Consider the following 21,803-nt stretch of genomic DNA (forward strand, 5'->3'; position numbering starts at 1 on the left):
GCTCCCTCTTGGTACCTTTGGTGTTCTTAACATTGATGTCATAGGCTGCTTTGGCTCGTGATGACATCTGCATTCTGACTTGTTCAATCTTTTTTCCTTTGCTGGATTTGTACCCTGCTCTTACTGGGAACAGTAGAACCGTATTTGTGTGTTTGCTCTAGTCCATTCCAACAGAGAATCCTATCCTAGCCTGGAGTATCAGTGGGCTCCACAGAATTATTTCAGTCCTAGAAACAGTTATCATCTAGGGTCAACTGAGTCTCCATGAGGGTTATGGTGATTGTAGGGTATGATCATCTAAGCACAGCTTTTTGATTTTGAAGTGCAAATACATCACCTGGGGAAATTGTAATTCAGTAGGTCTTGGGTGGGGCCTGAGAGTCTGCATTTTTAACAGGCTCCCAGGTATGCTGCTCCTGCAGCTGCTGGTTCCCGGACCACCGTTTGAGTAGCAAAGCCATCAACAAAGCACCTGTTGCTACAGAAGACACAAGAATCAAGTATGTGGCTGGTCCTTCCATTGTATTATATAGGCTTTCAAAAAGAGACGTAATTTACTTCAGAATATTTCTAAATGAATTTATCAGGAAGTTCACAGCAGTCAGAAAGCATGATCTTATTCAAGTACAGATCTGATTATGTCCCTCACTCCCCTGCTAGAAACTTTCGTGGCTGCCCACTACTTACCGAGTAAGGACCCCAATCCTTGAGATGCAAGCAGTGCCCATGCTGCTCTGGCTCTGGCCGTCGTGTCCAGCACATTGTGTCCTGCTGTCCCCCAGTTTAGATGTGTGCATTTCTAACAGCACTGTCCCTGCAGAAGTGTCTTGAGGAAAAAGCCAGCTACTCCAACACCAATGACCTTTCATCTGTCCCATATGTGTACCACGTTCTTTTCACCTATAGAACTTTTGAAATGTTTTTTGTACCTAGAATCTTCTTCCCCGCCGTTTCTTGGCAACTGCTAGTCAATTTTCAGCTTCAATATTACTTCCTAGGAATTTATATTTGATGGTCATATAAGGTCCTACTCCAATTTTAAGTGACAGATTAATTGACGTAATTGTGTATTCAATGTCTGTCTCTGTCACTGTGAGTTCCAGGAGGGCAGGGACAACTCACCATTTGTTGTATCCCCAGTGCTCGGCCTGGTTCTCGACACTTCAGACTGGTACTTAGGATGTACAACATGCTTAAAAAGTATTTGTCAAATGAATGAGTGGAGGCCAATTAAATTTCTATGATAGCAATTCTGTTTCATACATTAGCTGTGTGATCTCTCTAAACTTGTTTCCTCATTTCTAAATGGGGTACTAATAATTGACCTTATGTGTTCATTTAGAAAAGTAAATAAACACAAAGCGCCATTGTTTGGCACTTAAGAGGTACTTGATTTATATTAGATTCTTTCCTTCTTTTATGCTGAGTGCCTGGAAAAATATGCCTGATGCATTTTTCTTATGTATTCTCTCTTCTTGTGCTCTGTGTGGTGGTCTCTCCCTCTTGCTTTTCAGTAACTCTCTCATGTTTAAGCATAAATTTAAGTGTCTCCCTGGAGGTGGGGAAACCCTTTGACACCTTGTGCCTGAGAAGGTGTTGCCCTAGCAGCTGTCATGCACGACAAGATAAGAACTGGGCCAAGTAAATGTTCTCAAGTTCTATATATTATAGTATTCCTTGAGAACATTTTCACATAACTTGGGAGATTGGTGGTATGGATTTTGTTTCACCTATAACAGAATCAGATCTAATCTGTCTTTGCAATGGCTAAAATATTTTATATTCTGTCTCTTCATGGCACCTAGAACATGTCTAATATAATCATAGGAAAATGTGTCTTCTTTAGTCTTATACTTAATGTGCTTCTAGTGTTAGCATGTAAAGTTGATTGAGCATTATATTACCAGTGATACTATTATCATGAATTTATGTAGCATCTTTCTTCCAACAACTCATGATTTAACTTATTATTTAACTTATGATCCTTGGATTGTGTTTCCCCAAAAATAAGACCTAGCCGGACAATCAGTTCTAATGCATCTTTTGGAGCAAAAATTAATATAAGACTTGGTCTTATATTGTATTGTATTATATAAGACCCAGTCTTATATTATAGTAAAATAAGATCGGATCGTATATTAATTTTTGCTCCAAAAGACGCATTAGAGCTGATGGTCCGGCTAGGTCTTATTTTCAGGGAAACGGGATTATTAGGACCATTTTTTAAATGAGGAAACTTAAATACAGAGAAATTGAGTAAATTGCTCGATGTTTAAGTGGTCCTTGCTAGAAGGAAGAACCATTATTTCCTGAAAGTATGTCTGTTGTTTTAAATGAATTCTGAAATGAAAATAGAAACTCGTGGAAATAATTATTCTTAGAAATAAGAAATAATATTCTTTTGAACTAATTTCTGAAAATGTCTTGTTACTTGATTTTATAAATACATTCCCTGTTCAATTACTATAATGGGCATTGACTCGGTACAAGGCACTGTTCTGGGCTGGAGATGCAGTGGTAAACATGATGGGCCATATCAGCTTCATATTCTGGGGGTTTGATTGCTGGGGGAAAGTGGGAGGACAGACCTTATAAAGTAAGACGATATAAAAATTAGATAAGTTCGGCTTCGACTAAGTACCCTGAAGTGCTTTTTCTAAAATCGAGTGAATGAGAGGGATTGACAGATTGGGTGATAAGGAAAGGCTGCTCTGAAGAGTTGACACCTCCATTTACTCATGGGAGATTTGGGAATAGATGCAAGATGTCCTTTTGTAGTCTTAGATATTTGGAATAAGGTATGCATTCTTCCAATACCTGAGACTAGGAGCCGCAAACTTTCTCTGTAGAGGGCCAGATAGTAAATATTTCAGGCTTTGTAGAACACATCATCTTTATCACAACTACTGAACTCTGCCATTGCAGCGTGAACACAGCCGCAGATGTGCATGGCTGTGTAGGCGAGGAAGACGTTTTTCTTGCCCTTCTTAGGGTCCCTGGCTGGGTTTGAAAAGTCAACTGACAAAAGACAGATTCATGGGACAGAAGCATACAGATTGATTTGATATAAGTTTTATGTGACATAGGAGCTCTCATATGCAAATGAAGACCTGAAGAAACAGTTAAACTTGAGTATTTTTATGCTAGGTTTAATGAAGAATGGATAATTGTGGAGAAATACGATAGGTCAAGGAGTATGAGATAAGTGCAGTAAATTGGGGGAAACTTAGCAATGCCAGTTGGTTAGGATTCTCCTCAGCGTCCCTCTGACTTCAGAGATAATTCTCCTTTCCTCATATAGGGAGGGCACTTCTCACCTGAGGGTTTTATGACCTCTTTCAGGGAAGAAAGTGTTTGAGAAAGGTCAGAGTAACCTTTCTGCTCCTGCTGTTTTCTCAAACTCCTTCAGCTTACAGTATAAAATATGTCGAAGTGCCATATTTTGGTGTAGAATGTCCCGAACCCCATCAGCTGTATTCTAACAGAACTTTATTTATGGACACTGAAATCAGAATTCACATGGTTTTTGCATGTCTCCAAACATATTCTATTTCTGATTTTTTCCCCCAAGCATTTAAAAATATAAAAAAACATTTAGAGTGTGGGCCATAGGGGAAAAAAAAGGTGGCAGGCTGGATTTGTCTCCTTGGGCTGCAGTTGCTAACTCTTGTTCTAGAATATTGTGCAGCACCCAAGCTCCCAGGTGGCTCTGTCACTTCTCTACAATGTGGTCATTTGGAGAGGACACCTGCACATAATCTTAGTATGGCACTTTTAATTTCTCTCCCAGAATGTCTCCCAGACATTCCACTCAACAGATAGGCTTGGTATCTGCCTACAGAAGGAATCTCCCTTTGAAATAGCTTTAACTCAGTTCCACATTATATAGACAGCTAGAAACTTTGTGTTTATTGGGGAGCACAGCTCAGGACTTACTTCTTACTCCTTAGGCCTGCCAGCTCAGAATTTGAACCAATTAGTCCACCTATGTGTGCTTAGAGGTCATCAGCCATTGTCTGCAGTCTCATTGTCTTTCCTTGGCATAATGTGCTTAAAGAGATATTGCCCACTTAAGAGTCAACACAGAGAAAAACGATAAAGATCTTAAGTACAATCCATGCCATACCTTGCTTCAATAAACTAGGTATGTGTCTAACTTGAAGAAGAAAACACTAGAGGAGGCAAGATAGCTATCTTCAAATATTTTAAGTCTTCATGTAAAACTAAATTAATTAATTAATTAAATAGCCATCCATTTCAGCAAGTGGAGATGCTTGGGAATAAGTTAGAAGAAGATGGATTTGGCTGTCTGTCTGTCAGTCAGAAAAACCATGATTTCTCATCCCTAATGATAACTGAGGAAGTCATTTATAACTCTGAGCTTCTTTTCTTTGTCCACTAGAGAGACTAGCCTTGATTTCTCTAGTCCTTTCTGGTAAGTGTTCTATACATTTTTTAAATGCAAACCAGTTTGGTAAGTTGAGCTATCCAGCAGAGGGACTGGCTGCCTTGAATAGTAGTGGGTATCCCATCACTGAAAGTCTTCACAAAGAAGCTAGGTCACCATTCTCACAGATGCTAGAGGACTTTTTATTCATTCACTCAACATTTATTCATTTATTGACCAAATATTTACTGACTTCCCTGTAAGGTGGCCTGTCAGTCATATAGTCTCTTTATGTGTTTTAACCAGATAGTTAGAACTTGGTAGAATTCTATCTGTGGGTTTAGGAGTCAAAGTTTTTAAAGACCTGTTTTGGCTGTGCTTTGTTGTTCTTGCCAATGAATAACGCTAAAGCAAAATCCCTCCTTTCTCCACAAATAACTCTGTTGAATTAAAATTAAATCCAATGGGTGTTATGCAGAATAACGCTTTGTGTTTCTACCTTGCTTCCTTATTCTTTAGAACTGCTCACTTTCATTTACAAACCTAAAGGGCTTGAAGTTAATTTAACAGTCTATTTGCAAACATCAGAGGCATGATTCCTAGATTCCATTTTATAAAACAGTTGTCCTGCTAGATGCAATACTAGAAAAGGGTTTCATGGTCAAAATGCTATAGAAACACTGCATACTATATGTTAAAATCCCTTCATGGAGAATCACAGGACTCATGAATAATTAAATGCTCTGAGAAATCCTGCAGAAAACAAAAGTATTTAATATTATTGAAGCCAGCATTTCCAGCACATATTTCCTTGACGGTAGGTCAAGGAAATCGTTAATGCTACCCATTAATATTGTATGAGATGCCCTTTGAAAATCTTACTTTTTGGGAAAAACCCTAGTAGATACAGCCAAAACTGTTTCAAAAAGGTTTGCCTATCTGCATTTATAAATCTGTAAATGATACAAAATAATTTTTAAATATACAGAATTCTGTGCATGCAACATGCAGATTGTCAGTTTTCAAGGAATTGGAATCCAGTTCTAATTAATTCCTATTATTTAAATTTCTATTGAATATAGTTATTTTCTTGATGATTCATAGACTACTTTTCTACTTTATTATGGCAGCCTCTTTAAGACTTTGTTTCAGACACAGACCAATGGAATAGAATTGAGCACCCAGAAATAAACTGAAACTTTGGGCAGATAATTTTCGACAAACGAGCCAAAAATATACAACGGAGAAAAAGAAAGCCTCTTCAATAAATGATGCTGGGAAAATTGGAAAACCACATGCAAAATAATGAAACCAGACTGCTATCTGTCACCATATACCAAAGATAACTCAAAATGGATCAAAGACCTAAGCATAAGACCTGAAACAATAAATTGCATAGAAGGAAGCATAGGTATTAAACTTATGGACCGTGGGTTCAGAGAGGATTTTATAAATTTGACCTCAAAGGCAAGGGATGTAAAAGCAAAAATAAATGGATGGACTGTATCAAACTAAAAAGCTTCTGCACAGCAAAAGTAACCATCAGCAAAACAAAGAGGCAACCAACTGAATGGGAGAAGATATTTGCAAACAACACCTCCAATAAGGGGCTAATATCCAAAATATATAAGAACTCATACAATTGAACAACAAAAAAATACAAACAGTTCAATTAGAAAATGGACAGAGGACCTGAACAGACTCTTCTTCCAAGAAGACAAACAGCCATCAAATATATGAAAAAATGTGCAACTTCACTAGCTATTAGGGAAATGCAAATCAAAACCACAATGAGATGCCCTCTCATACCTGTTAGAATGGCGATTATCAATAACACAAGTAATAAGTGTTAGAGAGCTTGTGGAGAAAAAGGAACCCTCATACACTGCTGGTGGGAATGTACATTGGTGCAGCCGCTATGGAAGGCAGTGTGGAGTTTCCTCAAAAACTTAAGAATAGAATTACCATATGACCCAACAATCCCTTTTCTGGGTATCTACCCAAAAAATCTGAAAACATGGATTCATAAAAATATGTGTACCCTTATGTTCATTGCAGCATTATTCATGGTGGCCAAGACATGGAAACAACTAAAGTGTCCTTCAATAGATAACTAGATAAAGAAAATGTGGTATAGATACACAATGGAATATTACTTGGCAATAAGAAAAGATGAAATACTGCCATTTGTGACAACATGGATGGATCTTGAGATTATCAGGCTAAGCCAAATAAGTCACACAGAAAAAACTGAGAACCATATGACTTCAATCATATGTGGGATATAAAACTGAAGGCAACAAATGAACAGGACAAACAAACAAACAAAAACTCATAGACACAGACAACAGTTTAGTGGTTACCAGAGGGTAAGGGGAGGAGGGGAGTGGTAGATGGGGGTAAACGGGGTCAAATATATGGTGATGGAAGAAGAACTGACCCTGGGTGGTGAGCACACGATGCAATATATAGATGATGTATTATAGAACTGTACATTTGAAACCTATTTAATTTTACTAACCAATGTCACCCCAATAAATTTAATAAAACTTTTAAAAAAGAAAAAAGAATGGAAGAAAATTTTTCAAAAGATGGTTTTTATCATTTGTTTTAAAAAAAATGGAGATCACATTCACCTCACAGAGTTTTTGTGAGAGTCAAGATAAATAGGAAAACGTATGTGAAATACTTAGCTTAGTGCTTGGACCATTGTAGATATTCAATAAACACCTGTCTCCCATCTCACCATAATCATAGCCCTGAATTTGAGAGTGTGGGTATTTAAAAGAGAAATCTGATGTTTAGTGTTTACTTGGGTACTGAGGAAAATAGCATAGAATCCATTATAAGTGCTGAACTTGAATATGTATACAAGCATTTTAGAACATAAAGTAAGAAAATAATTCCCAGAAAAAAAACTTGGGGAACAGGATCCCTGAAAAGAATGATTTTTTTTTTTTTTTGGTCTTCATATATGTAAGACCCATTATGTGAGAATTCCTTTTTAAAATTTCAAAATTTGCTGAAATAAGAATGGTTTAAGGAAAATAACATAATGATCGAGGCATATTTAATTGAAAACATAAATAAATGACAGGTTTTTATATCTGTTGTTAGCCTTTTATAAAACAAACGGCAATATTTTCAAAACTAATTTTCAAATCAGGTTTCAATTTTATTTCCGTTGTTTTCATAGCAGAGTAGGCTGTGACATTAAAATTTAGTGCTTCCCTAAAGTGATTTTCATGATACTCCACCCCCCTTTTCTTGGGTATTAATTTATTGGTCCAGTGTTTTAGGTTTTGCATCCTTGTTTTCTGTGCTACACTTTGTGTTCTTGTGCTTTCTGTCTCATACCTATGTGTAAAGTGAGTCTTTCTGTCTCTTCCCTTTGGTTAGGGATGCTCGTTAGTGCCTGTTTAATTCAGCGTCCCTAAGCTCATGGCACACGCTTCCACGACACTGCTGCCAAATCCATTTTAGTGACTCAGCAGGAGCTTGTCATTAACAACAGTCTTGTAGAAAGTAAAAATTAAGCAGTCTTGGAAAGCAAAGTGCTAGTGTACCATGTATGTGTAAATGTTGGGTAGCAATCAACCCAGCTTCCTGGTGGGTGGGTAGTCAGGCTCCTCGCCTGACACTGCCCTTCCTTTCAAGCACTAAAATGTTCAGTTCTCAAAAGGAGTTTAAAATAATGACTGCAGAGAAAAGGGCCCTTCAATGTTATTGAAAAGACAATCTGTTTCCAAATCTTATATTTGTTTATCTAATGTATAAACCATTTGATAGATAAAGGGGAAGGCAGATGGAATTCAAAAGAGCAGCTTTATTATTGGTAAAACCTGGGTCAGAGAATATGGCTTTAAATATGTCGCTTACCAATGCTGCTTTTCAGTATTAAGCTCATCCCCTCCAACCCTTTAACCATCCTAGATCCCCCCTCATTAATCCCTAAACTACCAACAGAGTTGAAAGCCACAGGGACTCCTTTGCAGTGGTAGAGCCTTCCCTAATTGACTTAATAGAGGAGAAAGCCAGCCAGAAATCAGCCCACTGCAGTCAAATGGGCCCCCAAAGCCAAGCCACCCAGGCCCAGTCCCCACCGCTCCCAAACTCACCACTGAGAAGAGTCCTTCCTCCTTCCTTAGAATGAGGAGTGGGGAGAAACAGGAGCATGACTCCCATTAAAGGGAGGACAATGAGAGTCCAGACCTGGGCCAGATATTGATCTGATGGGGCAATACCTCTTGGATAAAATTATTGATTGATGGAGATCAGGCTAAGTGGATGACGACTGTTTGAACAATGGATACTTTCGACAGAGCTAAAGCTCACTGATTTTTATTCCTTTAAAGACTACTGACGATGCCTATAAAGACAAACCTGGAGGATTTTTTATGAAATAAATGTTTCGTCCAGAAGCAGAGGGAAAGTAAAAGGAGGGAGCTAGACCTCCATGAGGAGGAGAAGGGAAAGGACTGACGTAACAAGCAGCCATCAGATACGGCCTGAAATCTTTGATGAGACTGAGAACCAGCGCCAGGGATCCAGCTTCCCTCACCCAGACAGGCCTCACGCTGAGCACTGCTGGCGAGCAAGGTGTAGGTGCTCTCCCCAGAGCTCGTCTGCAGTCCCAGCGCATCTCCTCTCCCTGAGCCGTCCGTACCCTCTCCCCGGTCTGCCCACCAGGACACATAGGGTTCCACTTGAGTATCATATGGCACTGCCAATATTTTACCTTTTCTGGCCTACAAAAAATGGCTATTTCATGCAGTTCAAATTAATATTCAACAAATTTAGCTTTTCTTTTAAGTCTAGGATAACAACTGACTTCAGTCTATTTGGGCTTTTCAAATTGCAAAAATCCCCAAGGCAAGTAAACAGAAATAGACTACTTTATTCCATGGCAAAGGAGAATAGAGAGAGAAAAATAAAAAATAATAACTCACTGAAGTAGCTGGACACATTTATATGGTAATAATACTACTACTATAATGACTACTACTAATACTATAACTATTCCTCATATCTGTCCCTCTTTCTCCATCTGCATTGTCATCACGTGATTCACGGGGCCTTAGATTATTCATACTCTGTTGATAGTCTAGCTTCATCTCCTACCTCCCTCACACCAGTCACACCTCAGCCACGTCACCCTGCCAGCAGCTAACCAACGTCTCACTATTGTACCAACTCTTCTGTCTTCCTGGAAATTACCTCCCCGATGTCAACCTTGTCATGCTGATAAACTTCCACTCCTCCTTGAAGACTTTGCTACAACATGATCTGCTCTGCTTCCCCCGATAAAATGTAAAGCATCATCTTTTGTATTTATAAGTGCCTTATACTTAAGGCACTCAGACTAAAAATGATCAAATACACAAACAAAAGGAGATGGGAGAGAACATTCATAAGGAAAGAAAGGAAACCAATCTGGGTGAAATGGACGATTAGAGATTGGAATATTATTTGGGAAAAACTGTGGAAACTCTTGATTGTCAGGCTAAAGAATTTCTAACAAAGTTGAGGGGCGGGGGAATGACATGAAAGATAACTGATAGTTTTACGTAAGATGAATTGGATGGAGGAAACAACAGAACTGCAGAGACTATATTGATAGAGAGTTGCAATTATGAATGCCTGGACTCTTTGTCATGTAACCTTTTATGCTTAATGAAAATGTCAGGACTCCAGATCTCAAGGGACAGAAGCCTAAATAAGCCTGGTTTAACCAAAAAAGAAAATTTATCAGCTCTGCCAGCATAAATACCGGAGGTGCCAAAAAACTGTATACACATGACATGTATTCATCTTGTGTTGTCAGTATATATTGAGTATTACAATGTCAATAAAGTTTTTTTTTCTTTTCTTAAAATGTGTATACATTTTTTTGGCACCCTCTGTATATAGGCATTGCTGGATCCAGATTCTCAAACATTGTTGTCTCCTCAGGAATGTTCTCCTCCATCTCTTGGTTCTGCTTCTTACTATATGGGGTTTGTTCTCAGTCAAATTCTCCCCAAAACAGCCATCAGTGACTTTCAGCCTATTATTTTTACTAGCTTAGCAACCCCAGTAGAAAGAGGTCACCAGTTGCCAATAGTTCCAGCAAAAATCCTGAGGAATATTCTCATTAGTTACCTGTGTATGCCTGAATTAATCACTGATGATAGGGGGTGTAGGGGTTATTATGCTCTGATTGGCCAGGCCTTGGTCATATGCCCACCCCTGGTGATGGAGTCAGCTTCATTCAACCAAATAAACAGAATGTGTTCGTGTGTGTGTGTGTGCACACATACTCACACTGGGGCTGGGGGAAGATGGTGGTGGTGGAGGCAGGGATAGCTTGCTAAAGCAAAACTAACTTGTTTTAAAAGAGAGAGCATGGCTATTAGGAAGGCAAAAATAATAAAACAGTAAGTTTCCTCTACATAAAGTCTATGGTGTTAGTTAGTTTGCAGATAACATTGAGTTCTTGATCGTGGAAATCAAATCATAGAAAGAAAATTATCAAGAGGAAACATAAAGTGACGAACTTCTAAATGATCAAGAAGAAGAAATGTACTCATTCCAACAATTTAGATTGTATTTATTCCAGATATTTAAAATATAATAGACAAGCTATGAGTCATTTTATTATGTTTAATTCAATAAGTATTTTTACATATTATGATACTAGACATCATGCTAATTGTCCAAACAAAACAGAAATTGTTATTTCACTTTTTCAGTCCAACCTATAGATACAACAGTATAGGAACTTCTGATTACTGATCTTTGAGGAAGTCATAAGGGAGCCAGAGAAGGGCTAAAAAGGGCAATTAAAATGGCTCTATCTTTGTGGGAATTCCTAAAATAGTTTTATTGAGACACCAATTGATAAACCTCTTAATTCTGAAATGATAGGGCCTATAGGCTTGAAAAACATGTATAAATTTATTTGTAGACTTGGTAACATAATTCTGATAACACTATAAATGTGAATTTTCCATGAAATTTATGTTCTGAGTTTCAGAACAGAATAATGGATGATCCATATAATAAATTCAGAACACAAATCCCAAAGAGAGATGCAAAGATTCAACTAGCTTTAAATAGATTTTAGATAACAAATGGATATATATAGAATAATTCTATTTGACATTCAAGTTATACATACATGTATTCATTTATGTATGTTTGTATATGATATGCATAAAATACTGGGCCAGATATAGTTAGTGAATATCACTTATTGGTAGGATTTGGTACAATTTTGTTTTCTTAGTTGGATTTTTTAAATAATGTCTACAATGAATATGTATTATAAATGAGCAAAGGAATCAAAAAACTTTCTTTAAGAGAACAAAGAATTCTGACATAAAGAGAAACTAGCAGGTGCCCTTTGAAGTGATGTCATTGTGGTTCTTCTCACAATTTTTTTTTCACATATATCCATGAGTGGCTCAGAAACAATATTGGGTTAGATGGGCCATTGATCTGAAAGAATGTGGCATTTCTCTTACTATGTAAATATTAATCATACACATTTCTACAACATTATGCCAGGGTAAGGGATAAGAATTTAATCATATTCACTGATACCTATCTTACTAAATCATGTTTATTCTTTTTAAGAATGCACCTTTCAAGAACAAGGTTCTGATACAGAAAATAATCTGAACCAAATATCCAGCTTGACAGAAGCCATCTTTAAAGTATTATACTATTGCAATTTTTCTCCACAAACCTTTGGAAACGTTTTTGTGAGCTACATGGAAGAAGAACAATTATGGAACTTTTTATATAACATTCCAGGTATGAGAAATTTACTATTTGTACAAGAAGCATTTAAAAGATAACTGAATGTATTTTTAAAGGCCTTTAAAAAGTTTTAATATCAGTTTTGCTGCATCTGTTACTTGTAAAAATTTATCTTACTTTCTTTTTCTTTTTTCTTTTTTTTTTTTTTTTTTAGTATAAACACTTCTTTTAGGAGTCATTAGCTATTAGTTCCTATCAAAATTTAGTATACTTGGGACATGGTGACGGGGAGGTTGAGGGGGAAATTATGTAATGCCAATTTTCTATTATTATGACGACAATGATGATGAAGTGTTCTTTCGTAAAAATTTAATTTAATGTTTACCAGCGATTATGTTTTGCTGTTGGGTATATAAAACGTTACTAGGATGTGAAAAAATATTTTTCAATTCTTGGGTGCATTTATTCAATGATCTGATGGACAAAACTACTGGTCAGTTTTCTTCAAATGCAAAAGGCATTTATTATGATGACCATGGTGTTTCTCTCTACAAGGCATCCTATCATTCTTTTTGGGGACAATATGTTTCCCCTTTTGTTTTGTTCTTCTGCCTACATCTAGAGCAAATGTTAAAGAGGGAGCAAGTTACATATCTGAACAGGAAATGTTCATGGATTGCCCTGCCTTCAGGGCCAGATGTAAAGATTTCACATTGTTTTATCCTTAATGTTCTGCCTTTAAGTCTCCATACTTAGTTTCTGGGGGGAAATTATGAGAATTTAGACAGTGGTTGTCCTGTTAGTCCATTAACCATTTACATCATTTACATTTGGCTATCAACCTATAAGCTTTCTCATACACTGTTTGGAACTGAGATTTTCATAAAATATTTCCTAGGATCCGTATAAAAGAATCTAATTGGCTCATAATTCTGGCTTCATTCTTTGACTATCCTCTAGATATTACTTGAACATTGTTTTTGCTATTTTAAAGTCATTATAGTACATCTTCTGTTGGTCATTATCCCTGCAAAATAGCAATAGATCACTATGTAATGATTTCAAAAATATGAATCTATCACTTATAGATTACGTAATAATTATCTCCTTTTAAAGTTTTATCTCCTAGTTTTTATGCATTCACTCACTGTTTCCTTTTTAACCAAAGGAGGGACAGTTCTTCAGATAACAAGACTGGATTATTTCTGATGTGGACTTTATTGAACTGAAAGAAAAACAATTTTGAAAGCCCTTTCACCCCCTGCTGTTCATAGTTGTTTCTGGTGAAGTAAGAGCCAGATTCTCTTGAAAGATTATAAAGAATTGATGACTCACATGCTTCAACCATTATTTACCCTTCAACGCTTAAGTTTTTGAACCATTTTAATACTCAGCACACGACTGTAATGAAAATGGCCCAGAAGATATCAGTGGACTTTAGGTACGGGCATGAGAAACCAATCTGCTATTTGCTCCTACTTAGTCTTCTCTTCGTCTACACATTGAGCAAATGGTAAGGTCTTAGAAGTCTCTTGAGACAGGTATTATACATATTCATAGAGCCCAAGTTGTGTGAGGAGGCTCAAAGAGGCAGAACTTCTAATTGGTCCTTGGCCTTTGTACAAGTTGTTTCTCTATAAACATTAACAAATATTCTTTGGGTCTCGAATATTCTCTGAAATCTGAGACCTTGCAGTGGTACCCTTGTTTTTTCTCTTTCCTATTTAAGTCTTTGCAAGTGTTTTTCTTTTCTTGTATTATCAATTATGATTATCTTAAAAACCCTAATAAGACAGTATGATATACTAATTAATAACAAAAATAACCCTTTTATTATGACTTCTGTTTAACTTGAAAATATAGCAGGTTTAGAGGAAATACAGCAGAGACACATAATCATAGTCCCACAATATTTACATTTTACCACTAATAGAGCTATGTTTTAGTAAATATAATTAACTTACCCAGGCAAATTGGAGTGCATTATTTAAAAACTGGTATATTTTCCACCTCCTGAAACACTCACTGATTTCAGTATACCTATCCATAAAGCATCACATTCTTATCATTTTATGGTACAAAGGCAAGGATGAAGTAGCCAGTATCCTGATCTTATTGCTCAGTAAACCAAGCTCAGGGTATTAAGAGAATTGCTAAAGATTGTCTAATAATTAAGTTGCAGAATCAGAACAAGAAACCAGATCTTTTGACACATAGCCTATGTTATTTCTCTTTATTTTTTGTATTAGATGGAATATTTTGACACATTTGCTTTATGAGCATATGAATTTAATAATGAAATATACAATCTGATTTTATAATTGTAAATCCAACATATAACTCCTTCAAATGAACATAACCCAGTGGAGAAAAACTAGACTAAAAATATCCATTTAAAAAAAGATTACAAAAGATAGAAATACAAAAAGTAACTTGGGGACCTCATGTGGGCATTTCTTTTTATAAAAATGACTTTTTTATTTTTCAATTACAGTTGACATTTAATATTAGTTTCACGTGTACAACATAGTGACTAGACATTCACATAACTAATGAAGTGATCACCCCAATAAATCTAGTACTATCTGACACCATACGTAGTTGGTGTATGTATAATAATTTCAAGTTGATTTTTTTTTGTATAGTGTGGGTGAGGTGTTATTTTAGCTTTAGATTGCATGAGAAAAGTACTTTTCCTTTATATTTGAAATTTATTTTTTTTGATACAAGTGTATAAGTTTTCCAGCACCATTTTGAGAAATCACTATTTTATACCAGTTGAATTACTTCAGTGTTTTTGTCAGAAATCAAATGACCAATTAATCAAATGTATGCATCTTAATTGTGGACTCTCTAATACTTGGAACTACATGTCTCTATTGTTATTTGTTTTTTATTTGTCCTACCTAAACTGTTCCTTTCCTCTCCATTTTGGCCTTCTTTTGGATTAACTCAGTATTTTTCAGTATTGCATTTTTTCTGTTTCCTTGTTAATTTTCTGTCTGGAAGATCTGCTCAGTGGTGTCCCGGGATGTTTATGATTGTGTTACTGTCGATCTCTGCCTTTATGTCAGTCAATATTTGTTTTATATATTTAGGTGCTCCTATGTTGGGTGCATAGATGTTTACTAGGGGTATGTCCTCTTGTTAGATTGATCCCTTTATCATTCATTCTGTAATGTCTTTCTTTGTCTCTTATTATAGTCTTCGTTTTAAAGTCTATTTTGTCCAATGTAAGTATTGCTATCCCAGCTTTTTCCTTATTTCCATTTGCATGAAATATCTTTTTCTATCCCTTTACTTTCAGTCTATGTGTGCCTTTCCACCTGAGCTGGGCTCTTGTAGGCAGCATATGCATGGGGTCTTGTTTTCTTATCCATTTAGCTACCCTATGTCTTTTGATTGGGTCATTTAATACATTTACATTTAAAGTGATTATTGATAGGCAATAACATAGTTATTGCCATTTTATTATTCATATTTTTTGATCTTCATTTGTTTTTTTTTTTATTTTCTTCTGCTTAAAGAAATCCTTTTAACATTTCTTATAATGTTGGCTTGGTGGTAATTGCATTCCTTTAGCTTTTTCTTGTCTGGGAAGCTCCTTATCTCTCCTTCAATTTTAAATGATAGCCTTGCTGGGTAGAGCAGTTTTTGTTTTAGGCCCTGCTTTTTCATCACTTTCAATATTTCCTGCCACTCCCTGCTGGCCTTTAAAGTTTCTGTTGAGAAATCAGCTGACAATCTTATGGGAGCTCCCTTGTAAGTAACAAGTTGTCTTTCTCTTGCTGCTTAAGGATTCTCTCTCTGTCTTCAACTATTGCCACTTTAATTATAATGTGTCTTGGTGTGGGCCTTTTTGGGTTCATATTCTTTGGGACTTTCTGCACTTCCTGGTCTTGTATGTTTATTTCCTTTGCCAGATTAGGAAAGTTTTCAGTCATTATTTTTTCAAATAGGTTCTCAATCCCTTGTTTTCTCTCTTCTCCTTCTGGTACCCCTATGTTGGTACCCTTGATGTTGTCCCAGAGGTCTTTTAAGCTGTCTTCTTTTTTAAAATGCTTTTTTCTTTTTGCAGTGCCAATTGGGTGTTTTCTGCTATTTTGTCTTCTAAATCACTGATTTATTCCTCTGCTTCATCTGGTCTGCAGGTGATTCCTTCTAGTACATTACTCATTTTCGTCATTGTATTCTTCATTTCTGACTGATTCTTTTTCATGTTTCCTGTCTCCATTTTTGTGTTTCCTGTCTTTTTGCTGAAATTCTCACTAAGTTCCTTGAGCATCCTTATAATCATTATTTTGAACTCTGTATCTGGTAGGTGCTTGTCTCCATTTTGTTTAGTTCTTTTTCTGGAGTTTTCTCCTGTTCTTTAATTTGTGATGTATTTCTTTGTTTCCCAATTTTGTCTGCCTCTCTGTGTTTGTTTCTATGTATTAGGTAGATCTGTTACCTCTTCAAATCTTGGCCAGGAAGCCTTATGTAGTAGGTACATTGTGGGACCCAATGACACAGTCTCCCTGGTCACCTGCACTGGGTGCTACAGGAACACACACAGATGTTGTGGGGGGCCCTCTTCCTAGCCCTAGTACTTAGGGCTTGGGGGTCCCTTACTCTTCCTGGGAGGGGATCTCTGAGACCAAGATATCCCTCCTGATTCTCAACTGCCACATGCAAGTGTGGGGCTACCCATTCTGCATCTCTGCCCTTCCTACCAGTCTTGATGTGGCTTCTCCTTTACATACTTAGTTATAAAATTTCTGTTCAGTTAGACTTCAGATGGTTCTCCAGGTCGATTGCTCTGTAATTTAGTTGTAATTTTAACGTGGTCATGGGAGGAGGGAAGCACAGAGTTTATCTACTCCACCTTCTTGGATCCTGCTCTGCTTTTTGTTTTTAGCCTTCTTTCTTTTTTGTGCTTTAGTTTGGATACTTTCTATTGTATCTTAGAGTACAGTGATCTTTTCTTCTGTAATGTTTATCCTTCCTTGAATTTTTATTCCAGGTATTTTTAACTTGCAGCAATTCCATTTAGTTCCTTTTTATATTTTGTATATTTGTCTCATTTTTAAATCTTTGTACATTTGTATGAAGTCTGTTTTAAATCCTTGTTTGCTCATTTCATCATCTGTCATTGGAGTATGTTTCTATTATTGATTTTTCCTCTCATTACAGATAACAGTTTTTTGTTTTCTGTATGTCTAGTAATTTTTGATTGGATGGATGCCCGAAGTTATGAATGTTATGTTGTTGCGTATGTAGATTTTGTTTTCATCCTTTACAGATTTTGTTTTCAATAATAGTTGTGTTACTTGTAGATTTTCTAATGTTGAACCAGCCTTGAATACCTTTGAAAAATCCCACTTTGTTATGATGTATAATACTTTTTATGCAATTTTAGGTTCAATTTTCCAATGTTTTGTTTTGAATTTTGCATCTATGTTGATGAGTCATATTAACCTGTAGTTTTCTTTTCTCATAATATCTTTGTCTGGTTTTGGTATTCAAGTAATGCTGGCATCAGAATGAATTAGGAAATAGTTCATCTCTTTCTATATTTTGAAAAAGACTGAAAAGAAATGGTATAATTTATTCTTTAAATGTTTGGTAAAATTCACCAGTGAACCCATCAGGGCCAGGTGTTTTCTGTTTTGGAAGGTTATTAATTACTGATTCACTTTCTTTACTAGATATAGGCCTATTCAGACTATTTCTTCTTGTGTGAGTTTTGACAGATTGTTCCTTTTTAGGAACTGGTCCATTTCATCTAGGATATCCATTTGTGGACATAGAGTTGTTTATAGTATTCCTTTGTTATCCTTTTAATGTCCATGGATCTGTAGTGATGTTCCCTCTTTCATTTCTGATATTAGTAGATTGTATATTCTCTTTTTTCTCAGTTAGCCTGACTAGAGGCTTATTGATTTTATTGATCTTTTCAAAGAACCAGCTTTTATTTTCATTGATTTTTTTCTATTGATTTCCTCTTTTAAGTTTCATTGATTTTTGCTCTAATTCTTACTGTTTTTATCTTCTGCTTAGTTTGGATTTAATTTCTTATTTTTCTAGTTTCCTAAGGTGGCAGCTTAAACTGTTTAGATTTTAGATCTTTCTTCTTTTCTAGTATTTGCATGAAATGCTATAAATTTCCCTCTGAGGACTTCGTTTGCTGCATCCCACAAATATTGATGAGTTGTGTTTTCATTTTCATTTAGTTCAAAATATTTTTAAATTTCCCTAGAGATTTCTACTTTTACCCATTTGTTATCTGTCTAAAAGTGTGTTGTTCAATAATCACATTTTGGGATTTTCCAGTTATCTTTCTGTTATTGATTTCTAGTGTACATCCTTTGGGGTCAGAGCAGACATTGTGTGATTTCCATTCTTTTCCAATTGAGGTGTGTTTTATGGCCCTGAATGTGGTCTATCTTAGTGAATGTTCAATGTAAGCTTGAGAAGAATATGTATTCTGCTCTTGTTAGGTGAAGTTATCTATAGATGTCAATTATATCCAGTTGATTGCTAGTGTTGTTGAGTTCAACTATGTCCTTACTGAATTTCTACTTGCTGGATCTTTGTCTAATAGAGGAGTGCTAAAGTCTCCAACTATGGTTGTAGGTTCATCTATTTTTCCTTGTTGTTCTATCAGTTTTTGCCTCACATAGTTTGACACTGTTGTTAGGTACATACATGTTAAGAATTGTTATGTCTTCTTGGAAAAATGGCCCCATTTATCTTTATGTAATACTTTTCTTTATCCCTGATAACCTTCCTTGCTTTCAAGTCTGTTTATCTGAAATTAATATAGCTACTTCTGCTTTCTTTTGATTTGTGTTAGCATGAAATACCTTTTTCCATCAATTTATTTGTAATTTATATGCGTGTTTATATTTAAAGTAGGTTTGTTTGTAGACAAATTGTTCAAATTGTTTTTTGGTCCACATTGATCAATCTCTGTCTTTTTTTCATATATATATAAAGGTATTTATTTATTTATTTTTAAACTTTTAGTTATTTTTTTAAGTGTGTTTTTCCAGAACCCATCAGCTCCAAGTCAAGTAGTTGTTACAATCTAGTTGTGGAGGGCACAGCTCACACTGGCCCACGCGGGGATCAAACCGACAACCTGGTGTTACAAGCATTGCGCTCTAATGAACTGAGCTAACCAGCTACCCCAATCTCTTTTTTTTAATTTGTGCTTTTAGTCCATTGATGCTCAAAGTGATTATTTATATAGTTGGATTAATATCTACCACATTTGTTATTGTTTTCTATTTGTTGCCCTTGTTCTTTGTTCCTGTTTTTGGCTTCCAATCTTTTTCTGCCTTTGTTGTTTAAACTGAGCATTTTATGTGATTCTGTTTTCTCTCTTTTCTTATCATATCAGTTATACTTCTTTTTTTTTTTTTTACTTGTTTAAGTGATTACTCTAGAATTTGCAACATATATAGAGAGAGCTTGAAACTAATGCAAGTCCACTTGCAAATAACACTATAACACTTCATAGGTTGTGTGAATACCTTATAATAGCAAAATAATCCTAATTCTTTCCTCTCATTCCTTGTATAATTGCTATCATTCATTTCACTTATATTTAAATATGCATAAGTATGTATGTGTGCATATATGAGTATATTTAAGATATACACCTAAGTGAATACAATGTTGATATTATTTTGAAGAAACTTATCTCTTACATCAATTACAAATAAGAAAACTAAGACTTTTTATTTTACCTTCATTTATTTCTTCTTCAGTGCTCTTCCTTACTTTATGCAGATCTGAGTTTCTAACCTATATTATTTTTTCTTTCAATAACTTCTTTTAACATTTCTTACAAGGCAACTCTAGTGGCAACAAATCCCCTCAATTTTTGTCTGAGAAAGTCTTTATTTCTCCTTTACTTTTGAAGCAATATTTTACAGGGTATAGAATTCTAGGATTTTTTTTTTTCTCTAAACACTTTAAATATTTCACTTCATTCTCTTTTTCTAGCATGGTTGCTGAGAAGTCAAATGCAATTTTATCTTTGTTCTTCTAAAGGAAAAGTGTCTGTTTCCGTATGGCTTCTTTCACAACTTGTTTTTTAATCTTTGATTTTCAATAATTTGAATACAATATGGTTAGGTATAGTCTTTTTAAAGAAGTATTTATTCTGCTTGGTATCCTCTGGGCTTCCTGGATCTGTGGTTTGTGTTTGACATTAATTTGGGGAAAATTCTCAGTCACTGTTGTTTTAAGTATTTCTTCTGTTTCTTTCTGTCTTTCTTCTCCTGTATTCCCATTACATGTATGTTATACCTTTTGTAGTTGTCCCCCAGTTCTTAGATATTCTGTTCTTTATTTGTTTGTTTGTTGTCTTTGTTCTCTTTGTTTTTCAGTTTTGGAAGTTCTATTGAGATATGCTCAAGTTCAGAGATTCTTTTCTGAGCCATGTCCAATTTACTAATAAGCCCATGAAAGGCTTTCTTCATTTTTGTTGCAATGCTTTTGATCTCTATTATTTTATTTTAGTTCTTTGTTTGGCCTTCTCTCTCTCTGCTTACATTGCCAAGTTGTTCTTACATGCTGTCTATTTTATCCATTAGAGCATTTAGTATATTAATCATAGCTGTTTTAAATTCCTGGTCTTATAATTCTAACATCTTTCCTATGTCTATTTCTGATGCTTGCTCTGTCTTTTCAAATTGTGTTATTTGCCTTTTAGTATGTCTTACAACTTTTTTCTTGAAAGCTGAACATGAAGTACTAGGTAAAAGGAACTGCTCTATATAGGCTTTTAGTAACGTGGTGGAGAGCTGTCGGGGAGGGGAATCTATCTACAGTCCTGTCATTAGGTCTCAGTTTTTTAGTGAGCCTGTGACTCTGGATGGTGTACTTCACAAAAGTTTCTCAGTTTTATTCTCCCCCATTAGGTAGGAGAAAATGGCTAGAGGACTTGAGTTTGATATCTCCCTTCACCCAGGTCAGTTAGGCTTTGATGAGCCAGTGGGTTAGGCTCTGTTTTAATAGTTTCTTCTGAGGGCAGACGTTAAGAAAACAGAGTGCTCTAGCCTATTTCAAAATGTTTCTTTCCCCCTCTATTTGCTGGAAGCACTAGTGGTTTATTCTCTGATATATACTGTGGGAAGCTAGTCGAGTTCCTCGAGGTAAAACTCACAAAAGTATGTGAGCCCCCTTATAACAGGGTCTTTCCAGAATTTTAACTCTCAGACTTGTGTGCACTCAGCCTCCAGCAATTCACCAATTACAGTTCAGATTTTTCTACCTTGGCACTGTTACCTGTGGTAATTTCTGCTTGTGAGTCTGTTCCACAAAGCTGTGACTCCCTGTATTTCCCTGTTTGTATCTCCAGTTTGCCTTGGGTCTTCACTTCTCTTAATGATCCAAGAAGTGTTATTTTTTTTTCATCTGCTCAGCTTTTTATTTGTTGTTAGGACAGAGTGGTAACTTCCAGGCTCTTTATATGCAGAGTCAGAAGTGAGAAGTTCTTGCCACTTACTCCCTTTTCTCTCTTCTCTCTTTTCTCATTTCTCCTTTTCTTTCTTTATCTGTATCTTGACCCTTCCATGGATGTCTGTGGCTATTGCTTAATCCTCTCTATAGTAGCTAGTGCTCACGATGTTTCAGAATCCTGTATGAAGAGAATACTGTGCAGCCCTGCACTGCAATA

At 35.9% G+C, this 21,803-nt stretch overlaps 1 protein-coding gene across 6 annotated transcripts in view; it reads left to right on the forward strand.

The window, feature by feature from the left end:
* The window catches only part of KIAA0825 (KIAA0825 ortholog), a 358,526-nt gene that overhangs the window by 138,386 nt on the left and 198,337 nt on the right, over positions 1-21,803 (forward strand). For all 6 annotated transcript variants that reach the window (XM_074328707.1, XM_074328711.1, XM_074328710.1 and 3 more), the window contains one exon: positions 12,005-12,184. In XM_074328707.1, the coding sequence (XP_074184808.1) occupies positions 12,005-12,184 (180 nt within the window). The remainder of the gene's footprint in view (positions 1-12,004; positions 12,185-21,803) is intronic.

The sequence above is a fragment of the Rhinolophus sinicus genome, linkage group LG03 (assembly GCF_036562045.2).
Source record: "Rhinolophus sinicus isolate RSC01 linkage group LG03, ASM3656204v1, whole genome shotgun sequence".
In the NCBI taxonomy this organism is placed as follows: domain Eukaryota; kingdom Metazoa; phylum Chordata; class Mammalia; order Chiroptera; family Rhinolophidae; genus Rhinolophus; species Rhinolophus sinicus.